The sequence below is a fragment of the Diachasma alloeum genome, unplaced genomic scaffold (assembly GCF_001412515.2).
Source record: "Diachasma alloeum isolate Michigan unplaced genomic scaffold, Dall2.0 Dall_scaffold_00368, whole genome shotgun sequence".
In the NCBI taxonomy this organism is placed as follows: domain Eukaryota; kingdom Metazoa; phylum Arthropoda; class Insecta; order Hymenoptera; family Braconidae; genus Diachasma; species Diachasma alloeum.
The window spans coordinates 954,261-968,852 of NW_021680507.1; the positions used below are offsets into that span (position 1 = coordinate 954,261).

The 14,592-nt window shown below is 35.4% G+C and overlaps 1 protein-coding gene across 1 annotated transcript in view; it reads right to left on the minus strand.

The window, feature by feature from the left end:
- The window catches only part of LOC107041558 (protein jagged-1), a 64,534-nt gene that overhangs the window by 24,682 nt on the left and 25,260 nt on the right, over positions 1–14,592 (minus strand). The window contains 1 exon segment of the mRNA XM_015262162.1: positions 14,118–14,414. Coding sequence (XP_015117648.1) covers positions 14,118–14,414 — 297 coding nt within the window.

Here is a 14,592-nt window from a genome sequence, read left to right on the forward strand (position 1 = left end):
TTCATTGGCATCAGGGGGTCAATAAATACAGAATCAACGTTCACTATTTTTTATTTAAACACCCCCTGCAAACGGGGAGATGAGGGTGGCTAAAATATATTCTGCAACCCTGTCTCCTCGTTGGCTACAAATTTCAACCCTCCGCATACATGCCTTCCCCTTCACCCGCTCGTAAAATCACGCGTTCTCGGTAGCATCGAGGAGGACTTCTCAGGACCGAAAAGAACTGAGGATTCGAATGGTCTCTGGAAAAGTACGTCGCAGAACTGATTAGGACTTACCAGGTCCATCTAGGTCTGGAGAGATCTTGAAAGACCTGTGTACGTCCAATCAGAACCAAATCCTCGACTCGAGTTAATGGCATTAAAACAAACATTTTAAGCTATGATTGAATTCATTTGAAGCATGATATTCAAAGATATCCCCGGAATTCTGATTTTCAAAAATTACGAAATTTATCCAAATTTTCAAATAAATCAAAATAACGATTATTGCTATCGCCTTCATCTTCGAACTCGGTCAAAAGGACATCCAAACAAATTTTGTAAGCCGTCATTCAATCAATTCAGAACATTTTTTCTAATTATCGTGAGCAACCGATTTTCGAAAAAATCCGAAAATTAAAAAAACTATTCCATGAATTAAATTTTAATTAATGGCGATCGATAGGGCTTAACAACTGAAATTCTATCCATCAAAAATTCGCTGAGGGTGGTGGAAACCGGGACTGTGGCACTTACTGGGACACCGACGGTAATTCAAATAAACCATTTCGCCGAGTGTAAATTTCCCCCAAATAAAAAGTGAATAAAAATGTAGTGGAATGAGAAGTACGGAGAGCTCCAACGATTCATCGTGCCTGCACGTCTTCCCGAGCTGTCGGTGTACCAACGACTTTGAGGACTTTGTACGCGTCCTCACGTATCTCGTGTCTCTCGCTCAATTCTTTCCGCGAAACCATGAGTACACGTTGACTGACAGAGAGAAGGGACAAGCAAAAATCAATGGATAAATAAAATGGGATAACGCGTGTTCTGTTCTATTCGATGCGCGTGCAAGTCTCATTCACCTCTTTATCCCTTATTTTTAGCGGCTAGGGTTCTAGGGACACTCGGCACTCGCATTGGGCGTATGTACGTGTCTGACGATCGCTTCGGCGGCGCGACAATATTTTTTTTTCGAGGATATATTGCACTTTGAGACGCTATTCAAATTTATTCCGCGAATTCAATTGCATTTAATTGACTTTTTTCCGCGAGGTGACTGCGAGGCGAGTGAGGGAGAATGTTTTGTAATTGTTTGTTGGGAAAATTGAATAAGTAGGTTTTTGCGACTGATTTGTCGTTTTTTGGGTCAATTAATTTTTTTTGTAATCAGCGATCGTGGGAAAATGGCCTGTTGGGGAATTTTACCGGAGAGATCGGGAAATTTCCGCCTCCGAATGCTGGTCACAAAACCCTTTTCATTAATTAGTTCTCGAGATAATTAACAGATTAGTCAATTAAATAAAATCTTCGAGGTTAAATATTTCCTGCACTAATTGAGATTAAAAGAGTTGTGACCAGCATTTGGAGCCGGGAATTTTCCAATCTTTCCACTGATGCTGACAAAATTGTTCTTCAGGATTTTTTCATTTTTATTAAAATAATTTTTTTAATTCTGCAATTTCCTCGGGTTTTTCCCTCTTTTCATTAGTTATTAATTAATATAATATAAGAAGGTTTTATAATTGTTTGTTGGGAAAATTAAATAAGTAGGTTTTTGCGACCGATTCGTCGTTTTTTGGGTCAATTAATTTTTTTTGTAATCAGCGATCGTGGGAAAATGGCCTGTTGGGGAATTTTACCGGAGAGATCGGGAAATTTCCGCCTCCGAATGCTGGTCACAAAACCCTTTTCATTAATTAGTTCTCGAGATAATTAACAGATTAGTCAATTAAATAAAATCTTCGAGGTTAAATATTTCCTGCACTAATTGAGATTAAAAGAGTTGTGACCAGCATTTGGAGCCGGGAATTTTCCAATCTTTCCACTGATGCTGACAAAATTTTTCTTCAGGATTTTTTCATTTTTATTAAAATAATTTTTTTAATTCTGCAATTTCCTCGGGTTTTTCCCTCTTTTCATTAGTTATTAATTAATATAATATAAGAAGGTTTTGTAATTGTTTGTTGGGAAAATTAAATTAGTAGGTTTTCGCGACCGATTTGTCGTTTTTTGGGTCAATTAATTTTTTTGTAATCAGTGATCGTGGGAAAATGGCCTGTTGGGGAATTTTACCGGAGAGATCGGGAAATTTCCGCCTCCGAATGCTGGTCACAAAACCCTTTTCATTAATTAGTTCTCGAGATAATTAACAGATTAGTCAATTAAATAAAATCTTCGAGGTTAATTATCTCCGGAACTAATTGAGATTAAAAGAGTTGTGAGCAGCATTTGCGCTGATGACATGATTTTTACTTTTTTATCAAAATTATTTTTTTATTCTCCCATTTCCTCGGGTTTTTTCCTCTCTTCATTAGTTATTAATTAATATAAAGTCGGAAGTGACTCGGTAATTGCCGGTGGGCGGTCTCTATATGTAAAAAATTATAAACGTGAGGATTAACGATAATGACTAATGAGTCGATGCCAGTCATTCAGAGATCGATCACATTTTTTTTTTTATGGAACAAAACAATTAACGGAGAAATCCCCGGTTTTCCGTGCCCCCCGGAATGGGAGGGCTGTGAAAAATTCGAGTCGTTCCGCTTCCGTTATTGAAACCTCAAGGCGAATACTAAGTGGGGGATTGAATTCGCCCGAGGCTCATCCGGTCGTAGGAACCGCAATAATCAGTCGATCGATTCAGTTGCGATATTTCCGGCGAAAGTACCTCACTCTTGAGTGGGAACAAAAGGTACTGATGGTGTATCTCCTTATGGCTGTAATTAAATGCTAATTTAGAGCAGTAGATCAGGAATTTCGGATTTTCGCAATTTTTTTTTTTTGAGAAATCGCGATTTTTGCTTCCGAATGGAAGCTTTGTACTCGTTAAAATTTAGGTTTTGGATTTTTTGCGTTATATCGACCTAGTATGATCCAAAAAGTCCGAAAATGCAATTTTCAGATCTCATCCGTACGTGTGTGTATGTGCGCGTATGTAATAAAGTTTTTCATCAATCGTTCGCAAATGAATCGATGAAATTGAATCTTTTTTTTCAAATGAAGGTGCTGGTGAGCCCTATCGATCGCCATTAATTAAAATTTAATTCGGTAGCGAAGTGGTAAAACGGTTTAAGTCGACTTATCTCCCAGTTGAGTTTTTGAGGAATATTTCCGAATCTAAGGGAGATAGCGAAATTTTCGTCACAACATTTGTTGTAGCTCTCAATCGGCTCTACAAAAAAGGTTATAATTAAATTTTTGCTATCTCCCTTAGATTCCGAGATATTCATTTAAACTGGTCAATAGTCAAAATTGACTTGTACCGTTTTACCACTTCGCTACTGAGTTCATCGACTATTTCTTTTAATTTTCCAATTTTTTCGAAAATCGCTTGTCCCACGATAACTAAAAATAATTTTCTGAATTGATTGAATGATGGCTTAAAAACTTTGTTTGGATGTCCTTTTGACCGAGTTCGACGATGAAGGCGATAGCAATAATCGTTATTTTGATTTCTTTGAAAATTTGCAAAAATTTTGTATTTTTTGAAAATCAGAATACCGGGGATATCTTTGAATATCATGCTTCAAATGAATCCAATCATAGCTTAAAATGTTTGTTTTAATGCCATTAAGTCGAAGTTAAAAGATGATTACGATAGCTATATTGGTTGATTGGATTTTTATGATGATTGTTGAAAATTTCGAATTTTTCCTGAATTTCCCTGAAAGTGAGCTTTCTGATGGTTTCTTCAAATGTGATGTTTCAAATTCATTCACGTATGTGTAAATAAAATTTTTCTATCAACATTTTATCGAAGGGCTGAGGGGAGAGAGAACTGTAAAAAAGACAATTACAATTGACAAAATCGGTGACTGAAAATGGTTGAATCTATAGTGTGACCTGCACAAACTGTAAATATACTTAGATATCCTTAATCTCGTCAAGTGCAATAATCCCATGAATTCCCCCGCAAAGCAATGTCCTTGGACCCCACTACGCCTCTCGCCACTGTCCTTGCAGCTCTCCACATTATTCACTGGTCTCGATCAACTGAATTCTCCTATTAAAAAAACACACCACGAAAAAAAAAAGCTGAAGAAATTATTCATGCCCTGATGCGTGAGAAATCCTGAGATCTAGTTCTCCATTCTGTTCTCTCTTGATCTGCTCTGTTGTGAGTCACGCGAGCGATACGATGTCGCTCTTGATTTGGGATGTTGAGGATGAAGGATCACAGGGGAAGAGCCCCCGCAGTGGAATCGATCGGAATGTGACATTCGTGAAGGGTTTTTAATGTAACAATGTAAAATTTAATTATTTAAAAATTTCTATCTGTCGTATTATGAAATCTGTCGTATTCTCTTTAAAATTAGCGATTGTTTCAATGTATGAACTATTGCAGATAATATAACCCTCGTGACCCTTATTTGGACCCTTAAACTGATCCGTGTGACCCTTAATCTGATTCCTCTGACCCTTAATCTGACCCTTGTTATCCTTATTTGGGCCCTTAATCTAATCTTTAACCTTGTGACCCTTAATTTGACACTTGTGACTCTTATTTGAATCATTATTCTGACCCTCATGACTTAATTTCACCCACGAGACCCTTATTTTGCCCTCATGACTTTTAATTTGACCCTCGTGACCCTTGTTTTGACTTTCGTGACCCTTATACTGACCTTCAAGACCCTTACTTAAACCCTCGTGACCCTTATTCTGTCCTCATGACTCTGAATTTGACCCTCGTGACACTTATTTTGACTTTCATGACCCTTATACTGACCCACATGATCCTTAGGACCCTTTTCTGACCCCACGACCCTTATTCTGACCCTCGTGACCCTTATTTTCACCCTTGTGACCATTAATGTTCGAGTCTTAATCTCTACTGCCAAATTTTCCTCACAGGAAATCGATTTGGATTTTTATAACATAAAGAGATAAATAAAAATCTATTGAAATTGACACTCAACATTTTTCATCCTTCACAACTAAATAATGTCCAACACCGCGAACACCCATAACGCTAATGATTGCACGTCCTTTAATTACCCCTCGTTGAAATAACCCAGAGATATGATTAATAAAATTCCAATAGTTCTCTCGAAAAATCCTCATTCAATTAAAAAAAAAATCGTGAATTTTAAAGATGAGATAAACCGGGATCCCTCGACCCTCGTCGTACTTCGTGCACCAATACAGTTGCATCGACTGAGTCAGAGTGTGGAGCTCTCTCATCCTTGTGGCATTCCACGGTTAGTATTAAATGCCGCGCGCATCCTTCGGTGCCCGCCGGCCTCTCCAGACCCATACGATCGTCCAATAATTTTTCCCACGTGTTTCGACCTCATTGAAGACCCCCCACCCCTCATTTGCAGAATTTTATCGTTTCGCGAAAACTGTTTTCTCAATTTTTTAAACAATAAAGACAAGGTTTTTGTCGTGAATTTTTACTATTGTTACTAATTTTTTTATTTTATGCATCTGGAGAAATGAGTTATTAGGATCAAATAAACTTCAATTGAATGGAATGAATGGATTCGTCGGAATAGTTTGGAATAAAGCTTTTGCTCAGACATAAATTCAATTTTTATCAGAATTTTTTATCATGTAATTAAATTTTTTATTATGCAATACGTCAAAAGTGACAAATATCCTATTTTTTAATGATAAAAAAAAATTCGTGAATTTTTACAATTTTTACTAATTTTACTATTTTATTTGAATCGTTTATTGGAATTAAATCAACTTTGCAGAATTTTATCGTTTCACAAAAATTATTCTCCTAATTTTTTAAACAATAAAGACAAGGTTTTTTGTCGTGAATTTTTACTATTGTTACTAATTTTTTTATTTTATGCATCTAGAGAAATGATTTATTAGGATTAAATCAATTTCAATTGAATTAAATGAGTGGATTCATTGGAATAGTTTGGAATAAAACTTTTGTTCAACCGTAAACTTGATTTTTGTTAGAATTTTTTATCATGTAATTAAATTTATTATTATGTAATAATTCTTTATTTGAATGGAATTTTGTCGAAATCACTATTTCAAACAGTATTTCATAGTTTTTTACTATTTAAAATTGTTTCATCTGGATGGGATTTCACATACGTCAAAAGTGACAAATATTATTTTAATGATAAATAAAATTTCGTGAATTTTTACAATTTTTACTAATTTTACTATTTTATTTAAATCGTTTATCGGGATTAAATCAACTTTGCGGAATTTTATCGTTTCGCGAAAACTGTTCTCAATTTTTTAAACAATAAAGATAAGGTTTTTTGTCGTGAATTTTTACTATTGTTACTAATTTTTTTATTTTATGCATCTGGAGAAATGAGTTATTAGGATCAAATAAACTTCAATTGAATGGAATTAATGGATTCGTCGGAATAGTTTGGAATAAAGCTTTTGCTCAGATATAAATTTGATTTTTATTAGAATTTTTTATCATGTAATTAAATTTATTATTTAGTAATAATTGTTTATTTGGATCGAATGAATTTTCTTCGATTATAATGTAGGATTTATTGAGAATTAATGAACTATTGTTAATTATTCCACATAATTAAAACTTTTTCATAAAAATGAATGAGTTTTTCAATTTCCAACAAATTTATGTTAAAATCACTATTTCAAACAGTTTTTCATGATTTTTGGTCATTTTAAATATTTCTGTCTGGATGGGATTTCACATAAAGTTAAAAGTGACAAACATCCAATTGTTTAATAGTAAGAAAAAATTCGTGAAATTTAACAAGTTTTACTAATTTTGTTATTTTCCTAAAATGACTTATTGCAATTAAATAAACATTATTTGAATGAAATGAATATTCATTCAATTTAAACATAGCATTTGTTTGGAATCAACGAATTATTGTTAATTATTTCATACAGTTGAAATATTTTTATGGAAATGAACATAAGTTTTTTGATTTCCAAAAAAAATTGTTGAAATGAGTTGAAAAATTTCAAACAAGAAATTTCATTTTTTTAATGCAAAACAAATTTTTCTGTTATATTCACCAAAAATATGAAATACTATTTCCTTTGAAATACTATTTCCTTATTCACAATTTGCCAGGATAAAAAAAAAAATGCACAATTGACTATTTGAAATAGTATTCCCATCCGACTCTCATGGCACAGCGCCTCCTCTCCTCAACTCCCGAGGCGCAGAGTCGAGAGCCACTGGGCGAAGGAGAGGTGGTGAACGGCGAAAAGCCGAAAAGAAGTTTGGTATGCGGCTCGCAGAGCGAGTTCACACACGCTGGAAACGGTTCAAGAAAAAAAGAATTCATGAAAAAGAGTCAAACAAGAATATAAAAGAGAAAATAAATGAGAGGGGCAGAAATCACTGGCTCAAACTGCCACGACATATTCCTTTTACTTCATTTACATATGGCCATTATACACCTGTGGTCATCGGGGGATGCACATGCATGTGTACAGTACAGCCTGATGACCACCTTTTTTTTACTCTCGGGTTTATCTCATTTCCAGTTTTGCCTCTCATCTCCGGTGAGGATTTTGATGCGTCACGTGGATGAGAAAATGCACGTGCGGTTTGTGGGCAACTTTTCTGATGAATTTTCGCGTAAAAATTGAATGAAATTTGAGATTTTATGCTGATTTTTCAGATGAGGAATTTGAATTTTTCGAAACGTTAAATAATTTTTGTTGTTTTATTGAAGTAGTTGGATGAGAGAGAATAATAAAATTGAATAAGCGTCCATTTTATTAGGTCATAATTAAAACAAAGAATTCTTTTGAATATTTTTACAATTTTTAAAAATCCATTTTATTTTCATCTAGAAATGTGGAGTGAATGAATGAATAGAAAATCGAAGATTCAATTCACAAAATTATTGTTTCTCGAATTGTTGTTATGAAATAATTTGAATTTTATGAAGAATAAAAAATCAACGTAATTGTTCATTCAATTATTTCATAATTCAAAGGGAAAATTTTCATTCTTTTAAATATCTTCATTTTTCAAATTCCATTGGCTTTATTTTCATCATAAAAATATGGAATGAATGAATAAATAAACAATAACTGTTTCAATCCACAAAATTATCATTTGTCAAATTTTTATGAACTAATTTAAATTTAAAAGACAACAGAAAATTAGAAATAATTGTTCATTAAATTATCTGATAATTAAATTTTCAGATTTTTGAAATTTTACTGACTTCATTCCTCTTTAATAGAAATATAAAATTAATAAATGGATAAAAAATCAAACTTTAGATTCTCAAAATTACTACTTCTTGAATTCTTATAATAAAATACCTAAAATTAAAAAAAAATGAAAAAAATCAAAATAATTGTTCATCAAATTATTTAATAACAAAACCAAAAAATCAAAATTCTTCCACATATTTTCAGATTTTGTAAAATCCACTGACATTTTACTTCCGTCATAAAAATACTAAATGAATAAAAAAACGAAACTTCAATTTCCAAAATTACGATTCTTCAAATTCCGATAATGATGTATGCAAAGTCAGATTTATCGAACCTGAAACGAATTAATCTTGAACTTGATAATGATTGAACTAATAAGCATGATAAATAGGTGACAGGTGGCTGTTGGCAGTGTGCCACACACGATGCACATCGAAACCGGCCACGTGGGTTTTCATTCGTGACGTCATATCATTGATAGTGGCGCCCACATTGTGTACGCACACGACCCGTAGAGCTAACTGAGTTAAGTGTGCTACGAGCCCGCTGGGGAGATAGTCATTCTTCCGGATTTCTATTTTTATTCAGCAATAACGGATATTCGCGTTCCAGTGATAATGAAACTAATCGCAACAAACAAAACAACAAAATTCAATCTTCGGTAATTTCTCGAGGATATTTCTGTTGAATGCCACGGCTGAAATTCATCCCTTTCATTATTTAACATTCCCTTGCAAAAAAGCAATACGACCGGTGAGAACAAAAGTGCCTGCTCACACTGTTATCAATTTTTAGTTAGTTCACACGGTAATTCAATTAATCTGTTGTTCATCTCATCAATATAATTCTGCGCTTAGAATATTGTCGTCTCGTGTTGTCAGCACCAAATTAAAAATTAAAACTTCATTTGGAATATTGAGTCACAGCTTCTTTTTATTCATATCAGAAATTTTGTATTTGGATATTAATATTATTTGTTCAAAGTGAAAAAATCGATCATCATTTTCACTATATTGCATTCAGATTCTCCTATCCTTAACGTCAAAAATGTGAGATAATCTCATAATTCTGGCTATTCATTCTAATCAACTTTGTTCGAAGAAAATCTTAGTAAACGCAATATTAAGAAAGATGAATTATTCTATTTTCCTCTGACCTAAATGATTTGGACAATTATGATTCGTTTATTCGTGTTTCATAGAATGGTATTCAATTCCCTTTTGTTTGTGAGGTGGGCTTCATGAAAATTCGAGGGAAGACGATTGTATTCATGAAAACTGCCTTACTTTCTCCCTTCGTTCGAGATATTGCCCATGCTTTTGTAAATAATGGAAAGGGTATTTTTTTGCGAAAGAATAACGTGTATTCTTAATTGAAAAATGAGCAATTGACAATAATTTTCGTTATTTATTAATCAATTGCAATATCAATATCAATTATACGAAGTGAATAATTCATTCATCCAAATAAGTGATTCAATTTCCAACTGATAAAGTCTCTTTTTTAATCAAGAAAATTATTTTCATGTTAAAAAAACAATTCATTCAATGTGAATAAAAATGCGAATGAGAATTAAGGATATCCAAGTATTTTTTAGTTTGGTATTTCCAATCATCAAATTTGTCAATTAAATTGTGTGAAAAAATTGTTCAAAAAATCGTAATCATAAACATATTATCGAAATTATATTTTATACAGAACTATATTTTAAACATTCGTTGTTTATAAAATTCCTGTTATCAAAACTGAAATGAAAAATGGAATAATCAATTACCGACAGCTATTTCTCATTCAAAAAAGCCATAATTACTCGCACGGAGAGAAATATTCAGTAAAAATTACGGAACAATTCACGTAATCCGCAATGGACAATCGTTTTCCGGAAATTTTTATAGGAATGGAAGAGAAGAAATCTGAAACATTCAGTGAATTTTCAGGTTCATCACCAAACAAAGCACGAAATTGTCACGTAATTTTTCCCGAAGAAGTAAAATCTTACAGAAACTTGCCGACTTATTATGCCTCCAAAATAAAAAATTCTTGAACGTTCAACAATTTGTATGAAGCTGGTGAGTTATTTCTACGTTCCGTTCCGTAAAATTTCTCAATCGCTGGGGAAAAATTACGGAACGACTTGTTGTTCCCACAGCGGTGAGTCATCAGACAGCTGATTAATTTTTACGGAACAAATCGTAGAATTTACATGGCGATTCGTACAATTTCCCTTCCGAATCACACTTTTTATTGAATTTTACTTCGCTCGCGGATTACGTTTCGCAACGTAATTTTTACGTTTGTTTTTCTGGTAATTTTTATTTAATTTTTCTCTCCGTGCGGGCCATCGCGAATTACATCGAACAAAAAAGGTTTCAGTGTCTCCTCACTCCCCAATTTCGAAAAACCCACAAGCCCAAAAAAACCCGCACCAACTGTTCCCAAAATCTAAAATAAAAATGCCCGAGGCAACTCATTAAATCGCCACACGATTTCTCTCCCACGAGATAGTGATTATATCCACCAGATGCCAGAGCGAAAAGCGTGCCGAATCGCGAGGCTCGCACAGTTTCAGCCCGGCGTACGTTTATAGACACCCCATTCCCGTTCAGACATCAGTGTAATATGCGAATGGAGGAAAAGAATTTTTCAGGCATTCCTTTTTTTTCCCCTCTTAAGCGTTCCTTTTTTTTCTCCTCTGGCGCTTCCCTCCAGACATTGGAGCCTCTCGGTGGTTGGCGCACAACTGGGAATGCAAGAGGTGAGAGGATATACGACTTTTGCACAATCGAGGAGAGTCTGCACTGGGAACAGGGGGAACTGAAACGCCTCCAACAATCCTCACAGGCCCATTGTTAGAATTCTCATTTTGTCTATGTCCCTTTTAAACTCCCTTTCACCTTGCACTTTTTATTTTTGGCGAGGGGTTAACGAATGAAGGCTTTTCATCACCTCGTGAACTTCGAGTCGGGTTGCGGTATTACCCCAGGGGAATTTGCAAATGGCGATTGTAATGGGGAATTCCTGTTATCCGATTGAGCAATTGAGGTGTGAATGGAGTGTGAGATGATGGATCTGGGAATTTTAGCTTCCGAGTGGAAGCTTTGGAGTCGTTCCAATTTAAGTTTTGGATTTTTTGAGTTATATCGCATGTAACAGTTTTTCTTCAATTCTTCGCTAATGAATGGGTGGAATTGAATAATTTCTAATCAAATGTAAGTTCTGTTGAGCCCTATCGATCGCCATCAATTAAAATTCAATTCATCGATTAGTTTTTTAATTTTCGAATTTTTTCGAAAATCGGTTTTTCCACGATGACTAAAAAAATGTTCTGAATTGATTGAATGATGGCTTGAAAAAATTTTTCGGATGTCCTTTGGACCGAGTTCGAAGATGAAGGCGATAGCAATAGTCGTTATTTTGATTTATTTGAAAATTTGGAAAAATTTTGTATTTTTTAAAAATCAGAATTCCGGGGATATCTTTGAATATCACGCTTCAAATGAATTCAATCATAGCTTAAAATATTTGCTTTAATGCCATTAAGTTGAAGTTAAAAGATGATTACGATAGCTATATTGGTTGATTTAATTTTTATGATTATTGAAAATTTCGAATTTTTCATGAATTTCCCTGAAAGTCAGCTTTCTGATAGTTTCTTCAAATGTGATCGGTTGTACAGAAGAAAGGGATAATAAGAATAATGATGATGATAACATTCAACTAAGTTGAAAACCTGACAAAATTAGTTGAAAAGAAATCTTATTCAATTTAATAAAATACAATAAACAATGAATTATACATGGTAGAAGAAAATGAGGTGGAGCAAAAATAACTATACTATATGCATTCCAGAATTAACCACAAAAAAATTACTCAGAAGTATTTTCTCAGTTGAAAAAAAAATCGTATTAGGGTCTGTATACCCCCATTGTCTGCACTGAACCCCCTTCCCCCCCTCCCATAACCCCAAAAAGAACTCAAAGAACTTATTATAATGGCGTTAACCCGCGCACACCTTCCGTGAGTGGAGATAACCGGACGCATTAAACGTTGGAATAAACATTGGATTGTTTGGAGTGGCTCCTCACCGCTGTTTGTACATTTCATAACTCGAAGGGGCTTTCATCCGAGTGTCCCGTCACGGGCGAGAGGATGGAAAAATAGAGAACAACCTCTCTTCCATCATCAAACCTCCATCAACTCGTTTTTTTAAACTCGAGTACCTCCGGACGTAAACAACGGACCCTTAAATTGCTCCTTGAATGTCTCGAATGCCCCCACCTCGGGACCATTTAGCAGCTCCGGAGCTAATTCAATTACTGGTACCCGTGCGCTCCTTTATTCAACACCGAGAAATATCGGGTATGGGATGAGCAAACAACTGGAGTTTCTTTTTTTTCTGGTTGAGAGATAGAACATCCGGATGTCGGGTATCAGTAGGCAAGCGTCGACTCGCCGTGTTTCCGGGTTTCGGATGATTTTTATTGAGTTTTAGATGAATTTTCAGAGGAAAAACGAATGTTCAGCGCAATTCAAGACACTTTTTTTTCGGTGACCCTTTCCGAACCTTCTTTTGTCGTCCGTTTGACCCTTAAGACCATTTGACCAGAACCAATTGATGATTTTTTGTTTTTATTTGAGGGTCAAATGGTCGTGAAGGTCAAATGAACCTTCATAACGTTCGGCGTTGAGGGTCAAAAGGTCTTGAAGGTCAAACGACCCTTGACGACGTGTGAGGTTAAGGGTCAAATGAATTTTTATGATCACTCTTCTGTAATCCGTTCGATTCGAAAGACCATTTGATCAACTCGAGGTGTGATTAAGGGCTGCTTGACCCTCAAAATCATTTGACCCTTACTTAAGACCAAAGAAAAGTTGAGAAAACTTTTTGTTTGTTTTCAGCTGAGGGTCAATTGGTCTCAAAAGTGAAACGGCCCTCAATGCCGTTTGGGGCTGTGGGTCAAAAGGGCTCAAAGGTCAACGACATTCAGAGTTGAGGGTGAAATTGCCTTAAGAGGCAAACAAACCTTGCAGACGTGTAGGGTTAAGGGCCAAATGAATTTTTATGATCTGTCTGTTATAATCCCGTTTGGGCCGCAAGACCATTTGACCCTCAATTTCAGACGTCCACAAGGGCTGTTTAACCCTCAAAAAATGGACCCTTACCTAAGAGCGAAGAAAAGTTGAGGATACTTTTTGTGTTTTTAGGTGAGGGTCAAATGGTATTGAGGGTTAAACAGAACTCATGAGAACGTTCGGAGTTGAAGGTCAACTTGTCTCAAGGGGCACACGCCCCTTGAAGAGGTGTAAGGTTAATTCTCTGTTCTGACCCATTGGACCCTTACGACCATTTGGCCCTTAATTCGGAACATCGAAAAGTTGAAGACCCTTTTTTTTTTATTTTCACTTGAGGATCAAATCGTCTCGAGGGTCAAGTGACCCTTAAGAGCGGTTCAAGTTGAGGGCCAAATTGCCTTAAGGGCTAAACGACCCTTGCAGACATATGGGTTAAAGGGTCAAATGGCTTTTCTTGTCGTTCTATTCTGACCCGTTTGACCTTCAAGACCATTTGACCCTTAGCCCCGAACCTCTTCAAGGGTCTTTAAGGGTCGTTTGACCCTCAACATCATTTAACCCTCATCTAAAAACAAAAAAGAAAGCTATCTGGGGTTTCATTAAAAAAAAAACCACCTCATGGTGATGAAATAACTTATTCTGAAGATAATTCTATTATTAAGATTTGATTTAATTGATTCGTCTGGCACTTACCGTCCACCTGAATGTGAAATGAAGCTGAAGTGTAACAGGCTCGGTAAGAGTAAATGTATTCTGTCCAAGCGCATGACTAGATACATTGCCAAAGGAGCATGAGCCAATGGCAGTAACATTTGACTGATATTCTTTCAAACACAGCCAGAATGCCGTTGTGCAGGGTTGAGAGCACGGTGGAAAGCTTCTACCGCCAGTGTCGCTTCCTCCACCGCAACACCGCCCGTCAACCAGTGTGCCTCTGTTGTTTGTCAACGAGAGTATCTGCACCTCGAAGTATCCGCTACCTGTTGTCGCCTGTAATCAGATTAAGGAATAAAATAATTAAACAAAACTCCGGAATTAAACAGCATCTTTCGGAAAAAATGTAAAAGTCACTCCACATTTTCGTGAATATCTCTTAAACCGTTGGGTTCAGAGGAAACTGTCTAATGACCTTTTTTGTAGAGGCGAAAATTTCTCACTAAAATGTATT